This window comes from Sinohyriopsis cumingii, chromosome 16 (assembly GCF_028554795.1).
Source record: "Sinohyriopsis cumingii isolate HCF-2022 chromosome 16, ASM2855479v2, whole genome shotgun sequence".
NCBI classification, from domain to species: Eukaryota; Metazoa; Mollusca; class Bivalvia; order Unionida; family Unionidae; genus Sinohyriopsis; species Sinohyriopsis cumingii.
In genome coordinates this window covers 9,146,813-9,172,192 of record NC_142976.1, presented here as the reverse complement: position 1 = coordinate 9,172,192, position 25,380 = coordinate 9,146,813, and the positions used below count along the sequence as shown (strand labels likewise).

The window sequence follows — 25,380 nt, the reverse complement described above, 5'->3', positions numbered from 1 at the left end:
GGGGGGGAGGCTCCTAGTTGATATATACACACACACACACACACATACATACATACGTGTATACACACATACAGGTATTGAATACACAGTGAAGTTACAACATTAAGCTTTTATATTACCTGAAAATTGACAATAGAAAAACTTGAGTGATTGGCACATAAAACTAATTTGTCACCAGACAGTGGTGGGGGTATTCATAAGAGCTGTGGTTATCATTTTGGTCAAATATGGTTGCAGTCTGAATTGCTGTTAACTGATTGCAGATTAAGTAATGTCACAATAATTAAATAGTGGCACATAATGATTGCAGATTAAGTAATGTCACAATAATTAAATTGTGTCACATTAAAGTTTGAAATGAAGTATAATTTTCATTAGATTAGACAGGCTGCATCTTTGTTAAATGGGGGTGAGAGTTGTATATGTGTCACGTTTTTTGTGTTGCATGTGAATCGCATGATGCCTGTACGACTTTCTCAATCAGTATATTGTTCATCAACAAGGTTGCAATCTTTATGAAGTTTTTTCTTTCTTTCTGTATTCAGCTGAACTTTGGTACTATTTTAGTGTATAAAGTTTGTACCCTTCTGGCAGGATGCGAGTGGCAAGATGTGGGTATGACTTTACAATATTGACGTCAACAGTGGTAGATCTGTATCGAGTTGTTTCTTCTGTATTCAGCTGAACTTTCACTTTTGTACCAATTGAGTAGATACTTTAAGTTTTTATCTGTCTGGCAGGATTCATTGCATCTCATATAACAGCAACATAAAGCTACATCATTACCAATACCTTTCACAAGCAAGAAGCTGCTTGCAGTGTTTTCTCCATGAAATATGAATCCTGCTAAGTTTAATGAGTCGTCCTTAAAACAGAACAAGCAAACCACTCGATTAGATGTGAATGGAACAAAATCTGAAATGTTAATATTAATATTGCTCAATCTGATTATGTTTTTCTAAATCAACTGTAGTAATCAAGTGCTTACAGAATGTTTTTTGCCATTGAGCATTGAGATACTTATATTGTTATTGGAAGCAGTATGCCAACTGTACCTGGTGGGGCTGTAGAATGGTGGGCATTTTTGTCTGTATTTGCTGCTAATGTCAGCTGTCACACAGTTCTAATGCATATGACATGTCATTGTCATATGATTACTGCCACTGTGCCAGTAATGAAGACAAAGAACCAAGATCTATTTCTACACGCTGAAAGTTATGAATCACATGTTTGTAGAAAAATACTTTAAACTGTCTCTTGATAGGTACTGTTTTCACAAGACAATCCTCCCTCCCCAGTTAAAAATGGAAGATTCTGCATATAAAAAGCCAGAAGGGGAATTTCATAATCTGTTAAAATCCGGGAGAATATGATGTTTTAATAAATTGTAATGCAGGCACATTTGAGAAACTTGGTGTAATATTTATTGTCTGGTTAATGATGCTGTTTTTTCATATTCACATGTATACTCAAGTGTGTACTTTAGATCCATGCATACAAACAGACGCCTTTTTTGACAAAAATAAAGATGCCAGTATTTTGTCTGCAGCGTCTTCCCTTCCCACCTCACAGTGGACCCAGTCCAGTACCAAGTCCCAGTACTAGTCCAGGTCAGGGGCCACCAAGCTCTGGGCCAAGTCCTGGTCCTCCAGTGACCTCCCCACGGAAATCTGGAGATGATGATGATGAGGTGTGGCGACAGAGACGACAGGAGAGAAACCAGGAAGTGTCCTCAGCCATCGAGCGGGCTCGACAGAGACGTGAAGAAGAGGAGAAAAAGATGGAGGCAGAACGTAAAAAGGGAGCTGCTGAGAAATTGAGACAGCTTGATGAAAGAACAAAGAGAAAAGATGGTGCTGCTGTAAGTTACAGTACAGATAAAAGGAGAATGTGTCAGTGGGCTAATGTTGTGATAAATGTAAAGTACACTTTGGTATTGGTGGCAAGTGCAACAGCATAATTGCTATGATTAATGAAGTAAAGTACACTTTGGCATCGATAGGGAGTACAACAGTAAGCAGGTGATTATGGTACACATCTCACAGTTCTCGCTTTATTAGCGATTAAAGTAATACTTAGTTACATTGATACATTGGAGGTGTCCATTGGTTATATTACAATAACGCGACCACATTCTTCTTATAGTTTTGACCTGGACATCTAAGTCTAGTCTAAATTTCAGATATGTAAATTCAGGACTCTAGTTCAGATATGTGTTGTCTTGTTGTTCTCAGATTTGCTGACTTTTTACATCCACATCTCGATAGAGGATGGTAGGTAGGAATCCTAATATCAGTTCTTCCCAACACCTTCATACCATCAGATTCTTCTGGACACAGATTGTCCCTCAGGTTTTAGTTCTGCTGCTTTTAGACTAATAGAGCTTATGGAATGGTGTGTTGTCCATTGTTCGTCTTCTTTCTATCAAATAGCTTGAGCTTGTTATCAGTATTCCTTAACTATTTAGTGGATTGCTATTAAAACTTTATAGACATTGATCCAGTTGTCTACTTGGTTATAAGTGAAAATTTTGGTGCTTGGACATGCAATATGGCTGCCCACAGTGGCCATCTGAAAATCTTGTTATTGCTGCTCTTCCTTAAAGGATGTTCATATTAAATGGGGTTTGGGTTTTTTATTAAATAAATGTAAATGTTGCAAATCGGACTGTAAATACGTCCACAATTTATCTGTCATGAAAACCTTGTTTTTGCTACTCCACCTGAATGAAAAGTAATATTGCCATGGAGTTTCCAACAGAAGACTTGATGGTTGCTAGCTGGTCCCAAATGAAAATGGTGCCAGTTGCTCATCCCATATGGCCACCACAGTGGCCATCTTGAAAATATCATTACTGTTCCAGAATAGATTGGTGGCCCCGGGTGGCTGAGTGGTCTAAAGCGCTCTCAGTTACGGATCACTGCCATCTCAACCTCTGTCTGCATGGATTCGAGTCTTGGATTCGTCCAATGTGGGTATGTGAGAAAGCTTGCCAGTAGCTTCTCGTGGGTTGGTGGTTCTTCCCGGGGTTTTCCTGGGTTCTTCCTCCACCGTTAATACTGACCGCCATGTATAACCTATTTTGTGCTGAAAAATGGTGTTAAACCCTACAACAACAACAACAACCACCAGAATAGATTGTTGTATGAACAGTGGGGTTTCACCAGGTGACTTGTTATGATGTTTGGTTGGTCATAGATCTGACATGTATAGTTGCCATAATGAGTCTTAAAATCATGTTGTCACTTCTTGTGAGATCTGATTGGTATTAAATGGAAATGGTACCACAATGATATCCATCCAATATGGCCACCATTGCAACCATTTTAAAAATCGTAGAGTAATTGCTCCTTGTAAATGGAAAGTCATTTAAACATGGTGTTGACTTGTGATGTATGGTTGGTTCTGAATGATAATGGTACCAATTCTACCTCTAGTTGTACAATTGTGGCCACTTGAAAAAGTCTTGTTGCTGTTCCTACAGAACATACGGTTGTATTGAAATGAGGTATTCACAAACTTGTGAACTGGGCAAAGCTAAGGCATATAGAAATCACAAGAGCATAGTTGTGATCCACAATTAATAAGAATTCCACACTTTTGCATGCAGAACTTGTGAAATTGTTGGAAGTTTCTTTGGTTTTGAGCCCCTCTATAGTGTAAAGTGAATGCAGGTTTAGTCTTGTGAACATCATTACAAGTAGAAACAACCAACCATTTAATATTCAAGACTAAGTTGGGTGTTTCAGAATAATTGTAAAATACATGTGGCTTTGTTGAACAAGCAGATTTTATGTCTGTGCAAGTGACCTGTTCTCTAGCCACTGCTGTGTCACTGTTTGAATTTTTTTTTTTTTTTAAAATCTTTGAGCGCTGAATAAAAAGTGTTAACAGAAATTGCAAAGCATGGATACATGTTTGAACTTAAACAAATACCTCTGTCCATTAAAGAGTATTCGAACTAAAACAAATACCTCTGTCCATTAAAGAGTATGCAGATGTAGGTAAATACAAAAGATTCTTGGAATCCCTATAATTTGTTGCAACAGAAAAACGTGTAATAAAGGGTTTTACAATTTATGCCTTTCCTCCAAGTGCAACCTTGGTTTTATTTCCAGAAGACAAGATTATAGTCGCGCATGGCTTGGTGGAGAATTGCTGATTTTTTCATCAACTTCAAGTTGGTTGTAGCAGAAATGTGCAAACTAAATGGCTGAATGAGAAAGTGAGGGATGAAGTGGTGTTGCTATCAAACAAGATTAAGATACCAGGTTAGATGAGCTACCAAAGAAGAAACCAGATTTGAGTCAAAGTTTCAGAATATTTGCTGTTATAGTAGATATTGTTACAGCATAGCATCAAAACAGGATGTATGCTGCATAATAGATGCAAATTTGTGGGGAAACGAACCCTTTTATGTCGGCAATTGAATGTTTGAATTTGAGGACAAAAGCTAGCACATGCCCAACAGAGTTGACAGATCACTTTTGGAGCTGGGGTATCCATCAGAACCTGTGAACTGTGGACACATTTACAAAACTGCCATAAAGAACAGTTTCCCAGCTTCTTGAAGCTGGCTAAGTTAGCTATGTTTATGCCCCTTTAGACGATAGCCTCTGAAAAATGGTTCTTATCACAGAACACTGTTCAAACATGGGTAAGGAACAAATTAAGCCTGGATACAGTCAGCAGATTAAAGCTTAAACAAGAGGAAGAGGGTGCATTTTGTGAGGATATGTATATCAATATAGACCAAACAGTGCAACAGTCAGATAGAAAACAAAAGTTTAAAGAACTCTCGATGACCCCCTCCTCCTCTCCTCCCCCCACCGATTTTTTTCTTCTTCAGCTTCACGCTCATTTCCATGACTGATGGGTGGGTGACTATTGTGATTGCAGCTAGTCTTTTATTTTTCATTAGATCACCACAAAATTAAAGAAATGTCATGGTCATCATCTGGAGATGTGCATGTTAACAGCAGCGCTCATGCAGTCTTCATTCAAATTATCCTTTTTTCCCCACAGATGAATGCAATGCTTGACATATTCTTGTGAATGGAGCTTTTTTGGGATTGCTGTTAAACTTTTAATATTATGATTGTCATCTAAACATGCACATACTGATGAATAGTTGTGCTCCAGTGATTCCAGTAGATGGCTGTGAAATTTGGTGTAAAATCATTGTACATGCACTGTTCAGGAACAAGTTATGCACTTTTTTTTAAGTTGTAGACACTTCATCAAGTATGTGAGAGATACTTGGGTACAGATGTATCCATGTATGTATGGATGGAGTTTAAGGCACATCAGCACAATCCTGTCTAGTGTCACTTCATTTCAGGTATCCCCAGAATGGTATATAGAACAAAGATGGTGCCAATAAAGGTTTTAAATTCTTAAAATAAGAAGTCTGATTTTTTTAATATCAACTGAACTCATAAAATCAAAGTCCAAGACCTAGTCTGGAGCACCATCAGAGATTCCCATATTCCCAGATTGGGCATGAATGTCCTGAAATTGCTGAGCCATGGACCAAAATAAAATTTTTAACAAAAATAAACACAAAAATTCGCAGCGTTTGAAGCCATATGAGAATATTTTCACCCCCTTTAAAGTCTTCTCTGATAATTTATGTGCTGTCAATTTTTCGGTCTTCTCCAGTCTTTTCTGGCAATTTGTGACATATGATCAGAGTCTGCCATAAAATAAGCAGTAATAATGAGAACAGCTTGTTTTGGTCCTTCCTATTCTTTTTCTGGAAATTCGTGTTGTATGATCAGTTTTACACTAAAATACGGAACACTTCAGTTAGCTTGTGTTTTCTTCATCATTTACTGTGTTTGTTTTCTTGAATTTGATTTCTATAACATTTTTATTTATTTGCAAACTGTAATTGGCATTTGTTTCTGTAAATCTTTAATGTGTGTCTTAACTTTAAAATGCTGGACAGGAATTGTAAGCCTACCCTGATTAACATGAAATGTTATTGGAAAAGTAGCTTCTGGCAAAGCTGAAAATAACCAGAGGCAATTTGGAGAACAATTAAAAGAATGCAAAGAGCTGTTTACTGTAAATAGTGTTATATAACTGTACATAGGCAGTTTTTTAATGTTTTTAAATGAATTTATTCTTCTGGCTTCCGCCTGGAATTTTTCTTTGTTGCAATAAGTGTCCCTAATTTTTCACTAGAATCATGAATTTTGTACCCACTCTTAAGAAAGCATGTATGGAACGTTAAGCCTGTATTCCGTCTCCCACAGGGTGGTGACTGTAGGACCTATGTATTTGAACAAATTGTTTTACTATTCCCTTTTTTTAAAACTTGTTTCAGTTTTTATTTTTTATTTTAAAGAAAGGAAATGCAATCATTTTTATCTGACATTGTGAAGCTTTAGGCTTATAGGTAATTTGTATCACCAAATATCCCACCCAACCCAAATTGTCACAAGGAGGAAGGAAAAGTTCTTAAATCAGAAATGCATATTTTAGATTATTTAGCTCATTGCTTATGGTTGAAAGTAGATATAGTTCAGCAAATTATTCTTGGATGCCAACTTTCATATTATAGGATGAGAAAGATGGAGACTTCGAGAACAAGTCAGATGGCCGAGCTAGTGAAACACTAAGCGACAGCAGTGAGAAGAGTGATAGGCCTCAGTCTCGGGATGGGAACAAGTATTCTCAGGTAGTGGAAAATTAGTATACAAATATAGATACCTTTCATGGATATTCCATTAACAAAGATCTGCCAGGTTCAGTAACCAATTTGCATAGAGATCCAAAATAAATGTGATTTTCCTGTGATACCTGGCACAAAAAGAAGCTGAATTTTCTGCATATGAAGATCAACCTACATAACTTGTAGCTTGTAACATCGGTATAGCTCTACATTCATTGTTAGAGAGGCCTACAGAGCTGCTCTACTTGAAAAGATAAAACCATTTAGATTGTCTTAATTTAAAATTCATGTGCAAAACTGGTGTGAGAAAAATTACAGGGTCTGTTAAGCTTTGTCTAATTGCCATATTTTTATATATTTTTTAAAAATATATTTGTTTGTTTGTTTTGGGGAGTCTTTTTGAAAAATTTCCAGAATAAAAGCCAATCTTGTTTCATGCGAGATATTTTCCATCCATTTATTAAGAGCTGATCCTAAAATGTAAGGATTTCACAAACACCTGTCAGGGAGGAGAGCCTTTCAATTAACAAAGCATCTTATAAAACTTGCTAGTCTAAATGAACCATGAACAAGAAGAATCAAGCAACAGGAGCTGTGATACACTTGATTCAAAGATGAGACAATCTTAGTTTTAAAAAAATAAGATTTGTACCATCTTGCATAAGCGGAATTATATCACGTGTGGGGGGAGGGGTTGCTGAAGTGACAAATATGTTTTTGCATCAGTAGTGGAGATAATGAAGAAAAGAAGTATGCAAAATATGGCCTGCGGACTGCATCCAGCCCATACTCTGGTTTGATATTTACATGGTTTTAAAATTCACTTCTCTGGCCCATGTCTGCTCTAGGAGATATTACAAAAGTATTGATTTTGTACCTCAGTTACTTTGAAGTGGGTTATGACAGACTACTAGGTATGCAGGTTGCCAAAATTACAAGCTATGACTTTGGTTTCTTTTGCACAATCTTGGCTACAGACCTGCCAACTTTGACTATTAGTCCTTTTGAAATTACCCTTAAATTAGAAGACTTGAAAAATAACCAAATTTAAAAAAATGAAAAATATTATCTTTACTGTCAAATTCAGATACTGGCATTTCAAGGTTTGGAACATATCCTAGTTTTCATACTAGGTTAAGTGGAATTGGTATCGAAACCTGATTAGCTTTACATGAGTGCTTGAGACACAACAATTGGCATGATTTTCATGAAAAATGCCTGCTCAGTCAAAGCTTTTGCTTAATCTTCAAATGTGGTCCAGCAAAAGAAAATGCATTGAAAACTTGTTGGCACAAATTGCTTTAACATTTGTACAAATGATGATGATGATGATGAATTTCATTATTACAAGTTCCATCTGGACTTTTAACACTCAGAAATTAAGCCACCTACCATTTCCTAAAAGTAAAAAAAAATCCATTTAGAAAGTCCCCATCATTTCTGATAACTTCTCGTGAAAGTGTTGTTTTTCTTTGCTTTGTTCTTTTTGTTTTAAAGTTAATAATTCTAAATTTGTGGTAGGTAGTTACATAGATAAATGAGTAAAACGAGCAGTAAGTATTGCTTTGAATAGTGTATCTCAAACACACATGATAACCATTTCTAAAATTAGAAAATCATTTTAACTTCTCGAACTACTCTTCAAAATTTTGACCAAATTTAGCCGAAAGCATCCAAACATGAAGTAATTTAAGGTTATGCTAATGATGCAGATTAACCATTCAGTATTGTTGGATGAAGATGCAAGGGAAAAAATACGTAAATAGTTGTTTTCATTATATGCACAGTGAACTGTTTTGGGAAAAATTTTGACAGTGCTTTATACCGAGTCATATTTATTGGCCAACTTCTGCAGTTTGCCATGTGGCAGATGTTTTCGAGTTAGGAGTAATATCAGGATAATTAGCACCTTTGTTCAAGTGACAGACTATGATTTTGCAAGATTTCTTAAAGAAACTACTTGCATAAATCCAGGAACTCAAGCTTCTGTTGTATAGATGAAATTATATTGACAAAATATTAGACCTTTGATTTCCGACTGCTTTATCAGTCCGGTAACTATACAGAGTTGTGAATTTGGCAGAGATGTTATCTTTGACCTTTTCTTATTGCCTAACTGTTTTACTTGTTTGTTGTTTTTTTTTAAAGAATATAGAAATGAAGATTGTGTAAGAATAAAAAGTGACATGTTGCAGACACTGGCAAGTGGTCAGAAGGAATTTGGTTCACAATAGAAATCAAAACAAATATACTACCAATCTTTTTTTGACAGCCTGGAGGTCAGTCAGCTCAGTATGGGGGAAAGCAGTACAGCCGCAGTGTCCCTCCACGTTTCCAAAAACAGCTGTCTCAGGAGGGGGCTCCTCAATCTGGTGGCATGCGACAATCGCCTCAGCAACCTCAACCCCAGTCTCAGCCACAGCAGGGCCCTCCCACTTCTCCACAGCCTGGTATGCCCAGCCAGATGCGGCCAGGTCAGGGCCCCCCACCTCCATGGGCATCTTACCCCTGGGCACACATGCCACCACATGCATTCATGGGATTTAGACCTCCTTTGGATATGCAGGGTAAGTTGAATGGGTCTTTATTACCATTATCATTTTGGTTTAAATTTTGTTTGCTGTTTCTTGTATTTCAAATTCAAATCGAGGAGTACAGAAGTAAATAAACTCTGGATCATTTTTCTTATATCTTCTTTGGATTTAGCTCAGTTGCTTGAGTGCACTTATAAACTTAGCAAGGAGAACCCTGTCTTTTTATTAAGGCTATATAGTTCCACATGAGCAAGATACAAATAATGTGGCAGATTTCAGCTCTGGAGTACTTTAAGCCACTTAAGTCCAGCAAGTTACCAGTGCTGAAGCATTGTTTGTGAGTTTTCTTGTTGAATATAACCTGCCTTTCTCAGTCAGAGATCAGCAACAGTGGCAGTAAAAGAGTATTTCCTATTGTTAGGAAAAATAAGACAAACTTTAGGTACAGAATATTTGCAACAATTTTAGTCACCAAGATTAAACAACAGGCAAGAAGCCTGAACCGTTTTGAAAACAAATTTATAGCCCAATTAAGGAAATCTGCCACAACACCATATTATGACAAATAGCATGAAGTTTATGTCGGTAAATTTTTCTGTAAATAAATTTGTACATGTAGTCAATGTAAATAACATGATTTGGTTTTATTTTGGGATTTTCATATAAGGTAGTATGTACTGGCCATCTAATTGATGAAGTTTGTGTTAGGGTATAATTTTTCACTAATTAAGAATTCACTCATTTTTATCCCACTGTTCACTAATTGCGTGTCTGGAGGGTTGGCAGCTCTGGACAACTTGCAGCTCCAAGTTATTGTGGTCTTTGCTAAGAAATTACCATGCAAGGTTTTCAGTGTGTTTTGAAGTCCAACTTTACAAGGAAACCTCTTGACAGATTCTCATCTGTGTACAGGTATACATGCCTTGCACAATATAAATGTATAGCATTAGACAAATGAAAATATTAGTTCTTTTCATTCATAATTTTGCTGGCTTCCAAACTGTCAATCATTATCTGTACAAGTTTGGGGACTGATCTATCAGACTATCTTGTTCTATGTTTTATAGCACTTTACTGACATTAAGAATTTGTAACATGTTTTTAAAATTCTATTTTCACCAGGAATGCCCATGTACCAACAAATGAGACGAAGAACTGACAGTCATGGATCGGGACCAGAAAATGCAGAGGACTCTGGTCGTCCAGACATTTATGACCAAGTGACACGTGACCCAAGAGCTTGGTATGGTACAACCCACCCTTATGATGATATGCGCAGGCCACCAATGTTTGATCAGAGGATGTACGCAGAATTTGATGCCAGGGGACATGAGGACCACAGGAGGTAATTTGCTCTTTATTATATGTTTGACTGGGATCTTTACCTCTCTTTATTTATCAAAAACATTTTAAAATTATTTCAAGATTATTCCCCTGTAATTTCTACAAATCTATAACTTAAAGCAAGGGGGTAAGTATTTTAACTTTAATTTGTAAATAGTAAATTTGTGGTCATATTCTAATTTAGGAAGGATAAAAAATACACCGCTGGTTTTGTACATACGTAGAAGCTTATGTTTTGACTGGTTATTGCAGGGAGATGGAGAGGAGAGGTGATCGGGAGTTGGACAAGGATCCTTATGAGCCCATATCTGATAAGGAAGATTTTGACGACTATGAAGAAGAAGACGTGAGGAGGGAGAAGGAATTGGACCATCAACCCATTGTACAGAAGGACCCTATTGATGATACCCCAGAGAGGGAGAATAGACGAACTCCAGTTGAAAAACCTGAGAAGATTGACAATAGCAGACGACCGATTGACAGGTGAGCTTAAGTCTTTTTGTTATTCTTGTCTGGAGTATAACACTTAAGATATGTTAATGTATACAATATAGCAGATAAACTGCATGTCACATATGATGGCCTAGCCCATATCCCCTGATAAGGAACTTGAATATATCATGGAAAACAATCCTCTAACGTGAGCCACTTGATTGTAACTTTCAACATTTTGACCTTAAAAGCAATGTCTTTCTCATCTCGAATGCATGCCATTTGCTAAGTTTAGCTGAGGTATCTTGGTATAAGAATGAAGCAAAGTTATTGTGCATAAACATTTTCTTTTTTCAGTCACTTTCATGGAAACTTTACTTTAAATCTGGACCTCACAGTCGGTACTGTAATGACACATTGTTAAACTCTAATACATACACATTCCTGTACATGAACAGAGATAACATGAACATATTTTCCCTAACTGTAATCTTGAGTGGTTTAAATATTGCACTGCAGATAAGGATGAAAGTCAAGGGTTCTGTTTTCCTTTGCCATGGCTTTCATCTCAAGGAAGGCAGTATGGCCAGGATATGCAACACACTGTCTATATATGATGTACAATTGCCCAGGATACATTAAAGTATCTAGAGCGATTAAAAACTTGTACCCTGGACATGATATAAGTCACAGAATTACATTTTCACTTGCCCTGATCTTGAACTTTGCTGTGGTATGTGATACATCCTCCATATATGATGAATAATTAGCCACGTTTCATCAAAATATCTTAAGTTGTACTAATGTTATACTCCAGACATGGATACAAGTCATGGAATTACATTCTCCCTTGCTGAAATCTCGTGTCTGCACCTTGATCAGATTTTGTATTTGAGATGTGGATTCATGCTAGGTTTAAAGGTCAAGGTCCCATGGATTTGTTGAAGGAAGAATGATTTCCACAAAATGAAAGTTCTGTACCACATGTCTTGACTAAATTTTGTAGATGGCTTGCATTGGATACTGCTTTCTACTTATTTTGGGGGAATTTACAGGTCATTGTTAGAAAGGCTTCATGAAGGAAAATGGCTTTTACTGTGATGAACCATGAAAAACAGTGGACAACTTGCACACTGAAAAAGAGAGAAGCCTTTGACTATTGGGGCTCAAAAGATCAAAAGTTACAATCACGGTAAATGAAAGAGGAAAAATTTGTCCGCAGAATAACTTTCGGACTAGTTCTTTTACCAAACTTTGTGGATAGCTTTCGTTTGTATTAATAATTGAACAGTTAGATTTTGGGTTCTCTGGTTAGAGGTCACAGCCACAATAAGTACTATGAAATAATGGTTTCTGCATACTTACTTTACTTCAGGAATTCATACTTTGACCTTTATGTCAATAATCTCCCTATTCAACCATGCCCTACTTGTGCATTCATTGAAAACTTTTAAACACGGGACAGGCATTTTTTGTGCTGTTGTGGGATTGCTTATATTAATGCAAACCCCCCAAAATAACAATAAAAGACTTAAAGGTAATAAAACATCAATGGAAATATGGCTGAGATAATCTGGAAGAATGAGGCAGGGCTGTGGACAGTGTAGTACAAGTGGCACACAAAATTTCATAGGGCCCACTAATCCTGTCAGCTGACCTGGAATGAAGTTGCAAAAATATTAATTACGTATGGTCTGTTGTAATATTTTTCCAGTATAAATGAGGTGATAGCCCTTCAGTGGCCGTAGTTTTTTCCTTTTTTTTCCCTCTCATCTCCATTTTTCTTGTTGGACACACTTTTTTCCTCCTTTTGGCAACCCTACTGACCAATTTTTTATATATATTTTATGCCGAAAATTTATTATACACAACATGTAAGGTGGTTGTAAAGTGAATTGTGATGCATGTGAAGTGGGAATTTGAAGAAGTTTGCATCTTGGTCTAAAAGAGACATGTGTGAAAGCATGCTTTTTATGAAGGGCAACCAGATAAAAAATCCCCACTAAAGTAATTTACTTAAATTTTGCACAGTTTTTTTAGTATAAAATATCCTTATTTTGCCCCTTGACCCCCACCCCACCCACATTTTCTTTTATGTGGTAAGTAGCCCTTCTTCGTCACTAGTTTTTGAAAGCGGGTTGCTAGAAATACAGAGGTCCTTCTAAGTACAATATGTGTCAAGTAATTACTGTAGTCCGATAGTTGGTGAACTAAAATGTCTTTATTTTCAAGTTGGCAAAAGACATAAATATGCAAGAAAGAAGTAAATATGCACAGAAAAGAAAAAACTAAAAACCATCACAGTAGTGTAGTGTACAACTGTACAGTAGTCCCCCTCTTGAACGGGTCCCCTGACCAGCGGCCACCTGCTCCTTACATCCAGAATCCGTTGGCACCGACGAGTTTGTGTTCAAAAGTACCCCTCGCGAAAGGCCACCCGGCTAACGCGACCAGCGGCCAGCATATTAGTGCAATAATATAAAATTTACCCCTCACAAGTGGCCGCATTTTATTTGAATATGTATCCAGAACCAGTATTTTATTCATAACGTGTGTTAAGTAATCCGATTTCTGTTTCCCGATGTCAGGTTTTCGTTACTGAAAGAAGTGTTGAGTAAAGTACATGTACCACAATGGTTAATATTATACCATTTACGCCTCACGAGAAGCCAAATTTATTCCATAAAAACTGAGAAAGACTCAAATTTTAATCCATACAAAAGGGTAAGTATATGTATATGTAATCCAATTAGCCATACTGCTGTGTTATCATAAGATGTCCGGTTTAGTCACTCCGATAATTGTTAAGATTACAATTATTGAACAGTCTAACAGCTGAGAAGTGGCAGTATCGATGTACAGTACCCAAGTCAGCAAGAAAATGGTTTGATAGTTTTTATGGCTTCCCTTAGTAAAATGTTCACTTTGATAATTAGTGGCTAATACTACTGACAATAATTGTCAAAATTACAAATCCTAATGGTCGCGAGGTCAAATCTGCGTGATATTAAATGGTACATATCGAAGCCGTTTTGGCTTCACTCACTTAGTGTAAAGAAATGTATAAAAACAATAGGGTACCAGACTGCGACTAACGAATCACGTGACAAGATCACTTCCTTTAAAAACACACGGCAATTTGTTTAGATGCATAAAAAGTTGTTTTATCAGTATTGTAGTTGGCAACATGAATAACTTACTGTAAAAATATCAACATGTCATCGAGGAAAAGAAAAATTATCAGTTTAGAAGAGAAAGTGAAATTAATTCATCTGACCGAGAGGTTGGGGGGGGGGGGTCGAGGATCCTTGCAGAAAACTTGTCTCGGAAGGACTCAGATAAACAATATCGTAAAAGATAAGGAAACAATTTTGCAGAAGTGGGAAGGTGAAAAGGACGGAGAAAGGAAGATTGTTTGAGCCAGGAAATGTTTGTATCCTTATTTGAATGACAAGAAAAAGCAACAATTTTGTCAGTTGAATTGGGATATGATGACTTTACCGCAAGTAACGGATGGTTGCACATATTTCAAGTGCGACACAATATTAAGTGTTCTGTCCTTAGTGGAGAATCAGCTGATGTTAATAATGAAGTTGTCGAAGATTGGAACAAAAGACTAAACGATATATGCAGGGGATATGACAGCAAGGATATTTTTAATTGTGACGAGACTGGTTTGTTTTTTAGACTATTACCAACAGAGTGACAGATGATGTGATCTGTAACATAATTATAAAGACAGTTTTAAAACTAAATCAATGGTTATTCATAACATTCTTTTGAAAATGATGAAACAGTTTGTTTTTCATTTATTTCACAACATGCATGTGATATTTTAATGAAAATATTAAATGTTTTAGAATTAAATGTACTTGTGACTTTCTTAATATGTATTTACTATTCGCAATTTGTCATCCCCCTCTAGAAAGGCCACCCTCATTATAAGGCCACTTCCCTGCTGCATTAGGGGTGGCCTTATAAGAGGGGGACTACTGTACTGGCTTGATAACTGAACAAGTTGGTTACTGCTGATGTAATGTTTGGGAATCTTGTTGATTGTCTTAAATTATCTGTAAAAGCTTGGTAACAGAAAATAAATGTGTACATAAATAAAAGTATATACTTTAGACTTAACATATAATTTTGTTCTGTTATAAATAATTCTTTTTCCTGTCCCAACACTTAATTCCAGTAATTATGTGCATGTGTAATTGTTTCTCCCTGATGATTAATACTTTCATGTTAACAGGGAAGAGAGGATAAAGCCCATTGAAAATGAGAGGAAGGATGATGAAAAGCGGCAAACAGAGGAGGAGAGGGATAAGGGGAAGGAAAGAGAGCGAGACGATAGGGATCGCCGAGCGAACCGTGAAGAGACGGATAGTCGCAGGGATCAGCCATACGATCGTAGAGGTCAGGAGTCGAGGGATCACATCAAGCGGGATACCCCATGGAGTCCATCAGTCCAATCTCGTAGTAGCGGTTACCACAGTATGTGCAGCTTGTTATTTTAATAGAAATGTGCTGCAGGTTAGGCTAATTAATGCCATTTTCCATAACAATGCAAATGTATATTAACATCAATTGTGAAAACACATTGTTTTACTGGCAAGACGGTCAAAAAAGTGGTTGAAAAAGGTATTTAATGTTATATTGCTAAGACTCGTGAGTATTTCATTCAGCTTTGTCTGCTAAGATAAAGAGAAACAAGTCTTGTCTCCACTAGGAGTACCTGTTCATGTAATCAGTAAATGCTTACCTAACCTGCAACTGTTCATCACCAAAAGTAATGCATATAAAATGGGTATTTGAAGAAATTTGCACCTTGGTCAAAAAGAGACGTGTGTGAAAGCACGCTTTTTATGAAGGTCAGCCAGATAATGATCCCCACTAAAGTAATTTACTTAAATTTTGCAGTTTTTCAGTATAAAATATACCTATCTTGCCCCTCCCCCCTTTCTCTTTTATGTTGGAAGTAGCCCTTCTTCATCACTAGTTTTTGAGCTGTCAAGAAAAAGAGAAACAATTCTTCTCTCCACTATGAGTACCTGTTTCTCTGATCAGTAAATACTTACCTAACCTGCAACTGTTCATCACCAGCAGCAATTAAATTTCTTTTCATTATGTCTTCAAATACCTTAGCCACACACAAAAGAAACTAGGATCAGCTGTAAAATGATCTTGAACAATAATGAAAGCAATGTGAAATATTAATATCTCGGTAGCCACAATTGAAAGTACCAGGGGAAGTTGTGTTTGATGTTGACAACATCAGGGATGTTGATTTTCCATATGTAGGTGGAATTCCACATTCTCTGGAATTGGTTTTGCACCAGATATCTAAGCTGATGCTTGTAAAAATTAATTTCACTTCCCGGTCTGTCGTTAATGTTCTACATTGATATAAGGTGGCATATACATGTAATCAGCTCAAAAATTGAAGATTAAACTTGGTTGTATTTGATCTATCACAAGTTAGGACAGAATAGGATTCATATTTCATTACAAGAAAGTGTCAGATTTAATGTCCCTTGACATTCTTTGTTCGTAAACCCAAAATCACTATTTGAAGTTTCAGGAATATTGGAATATTGTGCTGAGACATGCGTCTGTCATTCGGTGAGCTTTTGTACTTTTTCATCTTGCAGAACGAGAGCATCCAAGCTGTCCACCCCCAATACCATTACGAGAATCTCAGCAAAATCTGCCACCAAGGAGCAATTACACTTCACTGAAACGGACAGCTTCCAACATGTCTACTGCCTCCACAGCTTCTAATGACAAGAAAAATGATTCTCCAAGAGACGTGCAAAAGACTGAGACACCTGAGATCACAGTGAAACCTTCCAAAATAGTAATGCATTTTGTTGAAATGTCTGCTTTCTAGACATAACTTGCATTTGAGATATTTTATAGTGTTTTGACAGAGTTGTATTCATATCATGAAAATTGAAGCTTCTCTAGGGAATTTTCTTCTAGTATAATTTAATATATTGAGACATCTCCATTGATGCAACCACAACATATTTCCGCATTCTTTGATCGATGAAATGTATCTTCTGAAACCCAAGTCTTCATTTGTTTGCCCTCTTGCTGAAAATAATACATGTAAATTGATTGACTTAAGGAATTTTTTTTTAATAAATGTATGTTACAATAAGCAGAAACTTTCTTTTGTAGGAGCCCCTTAAAGAACATGACACTATAAAAGAAATTCCAGCTGAACCCAAGAATGACAAGCTTGAAGAGCAAAAGAAAGAGGAAAGGTAAGATTCTGCTTTTGTCATTATTAATATTCCAGAGATGAGCCAAGTTGATTGTTGAGCAAAGTTCAGCAGTACGCATCTCTGTAGCATTTCGTTTTTTCTTGATTACTTATAAAAGTGCATTCAGCCAAGAATGTAAAGTAACTGTATCTAACTTTATCGCAATGAAAATTTTAAGTTTGTAGTATGGAAGAGACAGCTGTGAACTCATTTGCATGGATGGCGAGGTGGTACTATTTCTTGTACATGTTTGTAAAGATGTATTTTCATTTAACAGCATTGTAACACACTAACGGCTATATGGTGTCGATTAAAAGTAAACTTCTGCTACTAAATACATAAAAATGAAGAATTGCACAAAACTTCACAAAAAATAAACTTTTCCAAAATAATGTTAAAAGTTCTACAGGATAAGCTATTGAAGGTAAAGATATTGAAATTCCTTTAAATGTACATCTGATATAAAGGTTAAAAATGTAATTTTTGACTGGATATAATCATGTACACTTTTCATTTAAATGGGATAGGGAGATGCATCATTCCTTTTCCTGGTGTGTTGTCAACAGTTTTGGTTAAACTTTATACATTCACCATAAAGTGGAATGTACTATATATTATCTTGTTTCTCTATGTATCATTTAAGAACTTTGTTCTATGCAGTAACTCCTTGATCAGTAATCTCTCGTAAATACCCTACTGTACTAATCCTTGCATAGAGGACTACTGAACATGGAGCTGGCATATGTGCTGTTCACATTATACTTGTTTAAAAATTCATTCAGTGTCAGCTCTACATGCAGATCACGACCTTTTTAAGACCAGTTTTACTTTATCTTATGACAGTCCCTGATATTCATAATTTCAAGAAATGTTTTAATTTTTATGCATTGTTGAGTTATATACAAGACCAGCTTTACTTTTATTGGTTTTCCCCTTCAGGTCGAAAGCTTCAGATAGCATCCCAGAAGATAAAGAAGACAAATCCTTTGAAAAGGAAAGGAAAGAAGAGCGAGGAAACAGAGAAGATAGGCGTGATAGAAATGTGCCTCCTGCCAAGAGAATGCGAGATGAACCTGGTCAACGAGATAGAGACCACTATGGCAGAGGTGGTAGGGAGTTTGTGCGAGGTAGAGGAAGAAGTAGAGCACGTGGCTCAACTGTATCTAGAGGTTACAGAGATGGAAGGGGTCGTGGTGGGGGATCACGGGAGTACAGAAGTTACGAGGGTAGGTCCCGAAGGATTGGTAATAATTATTCAGACCAAATGGTACGAACAAACACTGACCAGGCATCAAAAAATGATCAGGCAGAGACATTTACCATGGGAAAATGGGAAGATCATCAGGCAGAGGAGAAGGATGGTCACACTGAAAGTGAAGATGTGAACAGGAGACCAAGGGACAGGGAGGAAGAAAGTGATGTATCATTGGATGAAAATAGTGGTTCGTACAGTGAATCCTCTAATGGCAGGGTTCCAGAAGCAAGAGATGTGTCCAGGTCCAAAGCTCCAGACAGAAGAGATTTCAGCAGGTTAAAAGATGAAAGAGACAGGTATGTTCAGAGAGACAATAGAGGGAATCGAGATGGCAGAGGTGGTTTTCCAAAGTCAAATGATAATAGACCTAGACGAAATGAGGATAACAGACAAAGGCGAGATGACATGGGATACAAAGATCGCAGAGAAAAGGAAGACAGAGGAGACCAGTTCAGGTCCCAACAGTATGATGACACTAGGGATGATCAGCATGGGAAGCAAGGACAAATTAATGGGGGTCCTTTTTTACTCAGAGGAGAGCCTTCTCGAAGAGGTAGAGGTGAGTTACTTTTAGTCTATCCGGGAGCTGTTTACTGCTACGAGTGTTGATAGTTTCCACATAAAATATGTTCATGGTGCAAGTCCCTTTACAGATATGTATTGGATTCTTCACCTTGATCAGTGAATCAATTGACCACCTGGCCTCCTTGGTTAGGGTTGTGTTTATGGATATGTCAGTTATTTAGAGGATCGGCACACAAGAAATATCCACATGCATAACGTAAGATTCAGAACTGAGAGGGGCCCCGTGTGGTCTGTAACGTTCACCATTCCGGATCACTGCCATCTCACCTCTGCCTGCGAGGGTTCAAGTCTCAGGCTTTGGCTAACGTGGGTACATAAGTAAGCTTGCCAGTAGCTTCTCATTGGTCATTGGTTCTTGGGGGTGGGGTTTCATGGGTTCTTCCACCAGCAGTTTTACTGGCTGTCATGTATGGCCTACCTTGTGCTGAAAAATGGTGTTAAACCCAACAACAACAACAGAACTGAGAATGTAAGAATGAAAACTTTCTGGCAGATGGCTAAACTTGTGATAGCTAGTGTCTACCATGATATTGTTATTATCGCTACTCCTTTAGAGTTGCAACATGAGGTTTTCACTAAAATTCTTAAGATGCTCACTTGGTTCTAAATGAAAATAGTGCTGATTTTATATCAATATGACCACTTTGGTCTAATCATTTGCTTCAGTCTGACACACCAGGAAAGAGAGACAAAAATTTTAAGAATATCTTGCACACTTGGCAGACTATACAGATGCTGTTGCACATGTCAAAGTCTTAATTGCCTCAGATGGACTATTCTTACTCTGATGCCTTTTTCCTGTTGGAATCATTTTCTGACAGGAGCAAGTTGACTAATTTTCAGATGACTGTGACACATTTCACTTGGTTGAAATGGGATGGTAGTAGAGGAATGTCGACATCAGAACAAGTTTATTTAATGAAACAATGCTATCAAGTTACTTTCTGAGTAAGGATTTCTTCATTTTGTTAAATTTGACCCTACTTCAGCTAACTTTGGCATTCCTCAGCTACCATCTCATTTCAGCCAACTGAAGAATACTAAAGTAGGGTTAAATTTGTTATTGCCTCTCTAGAAGAATATATGGGTATATTTACACAGGGTTGTCACCAACAGAATTGCATCCAACATGGCTGTCACAGAGCTAATTTGAAATCTTGTATTTGCTGGAAAATATCAAAGATGGTTTCAACATTTTGCACTTAGAAGTAAGAAATGGTATGGTCTTGAATTCCTGGAAATTCTTTAATGTCAGTAGTGTCAATCATTTTACCTTTGCCACTTTCAGGAGGCTCTGCATACAGAGGACATGGTGGTTCAAATAACAATGCTGGTGGGCGAAGATACAACTCTGCACCTCCAGGAAGAGGGGGATTTGTAAGGCCATCAAGAGATCAGCACCCAGATGATAGGGATGGTGACATGGGTTACAGGTAAGTCTGCGAGTTTGTATAAAGTGGATATCAATTACATTTTGATTTGAATTGGGAACTTTTCACAATCAGTAAAAGATGTGATGCTTGTAACATGATGACAGAAACACTAGTGTCCCAAAATACATGGGATTGTCGAGATTTTACTGTTTGTGATACCCCAGACTAAAATCTTGTTGGATTGAAACATTCACTGATTCTCTCATTTGGTTGTTCTGTTACACAGCATGTTGGGAATCGGTGCTGGCTGTATGCTTGTTATTATAGACCATGGGGTAACATTCAGCTGTGTCAGTCTAACATATAGCATGGTTATGATGCAGTTATTCTTGAACCCTTAACCAGATGAAGAAAAAAACAATGGATTTAACACGTAAATGTTTCCAGTATATTGTTTCTCCCACAGATTGAATAATAGTTAAACTATGTTATACATCAATTTTTATCTCTACTGGTCAAAGAGCAGATGAACTTGTGTGAAGGTCTTTCATCATCTGTCATTTATCATTTCTCCATCCTTTGCCATAATTTGGTATCACTTCACCTAATCTATATGGTTGGTCCTAATTGAAAATGGCACAACTCAGACATTCAATATGGCCATCTTAAAAAGCTTGTTATTCCTACTCCACCAGAATGGATCGTTTGAAAGAAAGAATTTTCGTATCTTGAATTCCTTGAAATATCATTTTGCTCATTAGAGCTTCAGTCTCTTTGAGGGAATTTGGTTTAAAATTATTAACCACTTTTTTAAGAGTCAAATCAGTGTTTAGACAAACAAGTTTTTTGAGCAGGAAAATAATTATTTTTTTTATGTCCTCAGTCTTTGAGGAACCCTTGTGGTATAATAAAAACAATATTAATTTATATGAGCTTGATAAGTCTGAATTATTGATCATTTACTTGTTTTATAAATATTAATTTGATCTGATCATTTGATCGTTTCATTATGTACTTTAAAAACTCTAATAGCAATCCATGTACAGTTGTCATTTGTGATCATTCAGCTGCATGATTATTTTATTTTTTTTGGTAAATGAAGAAAAGGGTTTTACATGATCTTGCTTTATCATTGATCTATTTAAAAAAATGTTATCACAAAACCAAGTTCACATTACTATACAATTTTGCATCCTGGACATGAAACAATAAATGCTATGGTACATATATACCTAGTTAAAAGTCCATCAGCAGTATGTATAGAATATTCTCAGTTACATTTATTTAGGGAATCTGGTCAGTCAGGATTAAACAAGATGAAAAAGCTTCAGAAATTTCGCTATTGTTGTTGCAGGACAAAGTAGCTTTACTTGCTCTGTTGGTTACAAACAATCAGTGGATGATTATAATAATAATGAGGACTTTGTATAGTGCCTAATCTTTAGAAGCTCTAAGCGCTTTACAACATTAGACAACACATATAAGATAAAAAAAAACATGTTATAATATTATTACAAAAAACACACCATGAAATTAGAAAAACATTAAAAAATAAAAAAACATGCTGAGAATATTTCAGGTAGGAAACATTATTAGGTCTTTAAGTTTGTTCTTGCAGTTGAAATAACTGAGTTTTGAGAGCCCTCTTGAATGTGATCACTGTGTCTTTATGTCTAAGTTCAGTGGGCAATTAATTCCATGTTGCTGGGCCCTGATATGCAAAAGAACGCTGTCCATATGATTATGCATACTTGAGACCTGGGATGCAACAGTTTTAGTGTATGCCTTTTAGGATATGTACATTATCATGTCCTTTTGCCCGTATTTCATGAAAGTTGGAAATTGTTGGACATTGTACTATTTACTTACTTTTGTCAGTGTTCTGTTAAAGATGTTGCATTTTTCTCAACAGTCACTATGTTAAATCAGTAGAGCTTTAGTTAGATTGAATTGTATATTAATTTTTTTTTAAATTTCTTTTGTATTTTATAGAAAGGAGAAAAGGCGGTCTGAGCGCTCATCTCCACCCCCGAGATTTGCTAGGAGAGGTGGGGAACGAGGGCGAGGGCGTGGGAAAGGACGGGGTGCTCCTTCTCTGTCGGCAACCAGTTCAAAACGGCCACAACTGATAAAAGAAAATTCTTCGGACATGGCTAATGAGGAGTGGGAGACTGCCTCAGAGAGTAGTGAAATTCTGGAAAAAAGCAGAGATCCAAAAACAGAGGGGAAGGACAATAGAGACAGGAGAGATGGGAGTTCTAGTAAAAAAAGTTTTTCCAGTCAACGACCGTTAAACGATCGTCAGAACAGGAAAGGAAATTCTAATAGTGATCAAAAAAAGGGAAATGGTTTTGAACGGCCAAAAAACTCCAATAAGGAGAAATCCCCCAACTCTTCAAAAAACGGGATTTCTCCGTCAAAAAATGGTAGTGCTGGGCGAAGGCCCAATTACAATTCCAGTAGGAAGGAAAACATAAATGCTGTGTATAGATTGGATGAGGTGGTGCCCAATGATCAGACTGTTATAAACAATGCCATTAACAGTCTTAATAACAAGTAAGTAGATTACATCTAAGGTTAGATGCATAATTTGTCTATTTTCACCTAATATTTATTGTTGTCTGTTAAAAGGTTGCTGTTTAAGGTATTGCATTATTCTGTGAGAAACACTCCACCTTATCATTTTCAGTCTGTCTTTATTCTTTTTACTTCAGTTTGTATGTTCATTCAGGTTCATTAACTTATTTTCCTGCTTTATGTTGACTAGTGCCAGATTATGAAATTGGTAGGTAACACTGATTGATCAAACAGATTTTGTTGTAAGGAACTGTCTTATTATTGTGGTGGCCGAGTGGTCTAAAGCGCTTACCGTTCCGGATCACTGCCATCTCACCTCTGTCTGCGTGGGTTCGAGTCCAAGGCTCGGCTAGCGTGGGCATGTGGGAAAGCCTGCCAGTAACTTCTCGTGGGTCTGTGGTTCTTCCCTGGGTTTTCCAGGGTTCTTCCTCCACCAGTTATACTGGCTGCCATGTATAGCCTATCTTGTGCTGAAAAATGGCGTTAAACCCTGGAACAACAACAACTTATAACTGTGAATATCAATGAATATAATTTTTTTTTACCTCTTACGCGTTTTATTATTTCCACTCAATTAACAGTAAGATGACATTTTATTTTTCCCCGAGTGGTCTAAAATGCTCGCCAGTACAGATCACTGCCACCTCACCTCTATCTGCATAGGTTTGAGTCTTAGGCTCAGCCAGTGTGGGTATGTGAGAAAGTTTGCCAGTAGCTTCCAGTGGGTTGTTGGTTCTTTACTGGTTTTCCCGTGTTCTTTCTCCACCAGTTATACAGGCATCCAATTTATAGCCTATTTTGTACTGAAAAATGGTGCTGAACAAAATAAGATTTTTTTTCATTTAATCCATATATGAAACTGAAATTGTTTGTACTTTGTGTGGTAAAATGTATAAAAAGATTGCAGCATTTCATAGATTTTGATTGTCAAATTGAGCAGTTTTGACTGATACCCATTTATTCAAGTTCATTGGAATATGACAGTTAATTTGAACCATTTGGCCATCAAGATCCATAGCCTTGACATTGAACTGAAATAGAATCCCATTTATTAATTGCCACCATATTAGTTCAGAGGTATTGTCCTTGTCCAAATGTTACTAACTCTAAATTTCTATAAAATATTCAGCTTTAAAACATTCGTGCCTTGTTGATGACCATACATTTTTCACAACATTTGGCAGGCATTGGGATTGAAATATGGTCATTCACCTGATATGAAGATTTGAAGAATGCCTCAACATGGTTTCCATGCACTATTTTAATAGACCAAAAACAGGATTTTGCAACCTTTCCACCATCACTACCTGTGACAAAAGTGTCCTGTGACAAAAGTGTTTGGACTAGTGTAAGCACAATATTTTAAAACTGCAATCAGAGGACAAATTGTGAGATGTTCAGTGAATCAAGCCTGGCTGCTGTGGATTGCTTTGATATATTGTTCTTAGCACATGGAAAATCGTTTTGATAGTTTAAAGGCCTTGTTTCCAGATATACTTTTCATCTGTTGTTCCAATCCACATATCGGGGATTGTACATCCCAGCATTTTTCCTTTTTTTCAGGAACAAATCCAGCAAGAAGAATGACCTCTCAGATGTATCAAAACCATTGAAAATTGAAAAGGAGAAAAAGGATGCATTGGCAAATATAGATATCAATAATTATGCAGGCAAGTATATAGTTTGATAAAAATAATCATAAGTGAAGTAGAAATCTTCCAAAAAAGCTTGCCAACCTTTAGACTAGTATAACGTCGACCATTCCCATACTTGTGGTGCTGATTTATTTCGCAAACGTTTTCCAGACAGTAAAGTCACAAAGGATTGCTAGTGTGCTAGAACAAAAACAGTTCACTAAGAAAATCACAGAATTTAGATCATCTTTGAAAGATGGTACATTGGAATCGATAATGACTGAAGAAAAAAAAGAAACAAGGTGTGGAATAGGCTCATATAAACAGCCTTTGTCTGAGTGTGTGTCACTCTTGCACTGTCTAAATAGGCACCCGAATGGAACAAGGTGCCTGTTCAGAAGGTGCAAGAGTGCAACACATGCATCTTAGACATTAAATAATTAAGGTACTGTCCTACTTTACTGATTGTTGTAGATGTTGTAAACAGTTAAATATGCATTAAATTTGTAAAAATCGGTATTTGTCCCTGAAAATTAATATTATTGTCGTAAGCAAGAAGTATTGCAAAAAACTATCAAAGCAGAATTCTAAATCAAGGCTTTACACACAAAATTGAGGTTACCTGAAATGTGAAATAAACTTGGATAAATTCCAGTTAAAGATTATAACCTCTTGATATGTATCAAAATTTTGAAATTTTC

At 36.7% G+C, this 25,380-nt stretch overlaps 1 protein-coding gene across 10 annotated transcripts in view; it reads left to right on the top strand.

Annotated features, from left to right (window-relative positions):
* LOC149779911 (uncharacterized) overlaps nt 1-25,380 on the top strand; it is a 128,649-nt gene that overhangs the window by 59,058 nt on the left and 44,211 nt on the right. For 9 of the 10 annotated variants that reach the window (XM_089936609.1, XM_089936608.1, XM_089936605.1 and 6 more), the window contains 12 exons: nt 1,550-1,861; nt 6,569-6,685; nt 8,952-9,246; nt 10,336-10,558; nt 10,810-11,040; nt 15,239-15,480; nt 16,638-16,843; nt 17,170-17,255; nt 18,195-19,069; nt 20,384-20,528; nt 22,461-23,024; nt 24,609-24,715. In XM_089936609.1, the coding sequence (XP_089792735.1) occupies nt 1,550-1,861; nt 6,569-6,685; nt 8,952-9,246; nt 10,336-10,558; nt 10,810-11,040; nt 15,239-15,480; nt 16,638-16,843; nt 17,170-17,255; nt 18,195-19,069; nt 20,384-20,528; nt 22,461-23,024; nt 24,609-24,715 (3,403 nt within the window). The remainder of the gene's footprint in view (nt 1-1,549; nt 1,862-6,568; nt 6,686-8,951; nt 9,247-10,335; nt 10,559-10,809; nt 11,041-15,238; nt 15,481-16,637; nt 16,844-17,169; nt 17,256-18,194; nt 19,070-20,383; nt 20,529-22,460; nt 23,025-24,608; nt 24,716-25,380) is intronic. The other variant, XM_089936610.1, reaches the window with a different exon arrangement.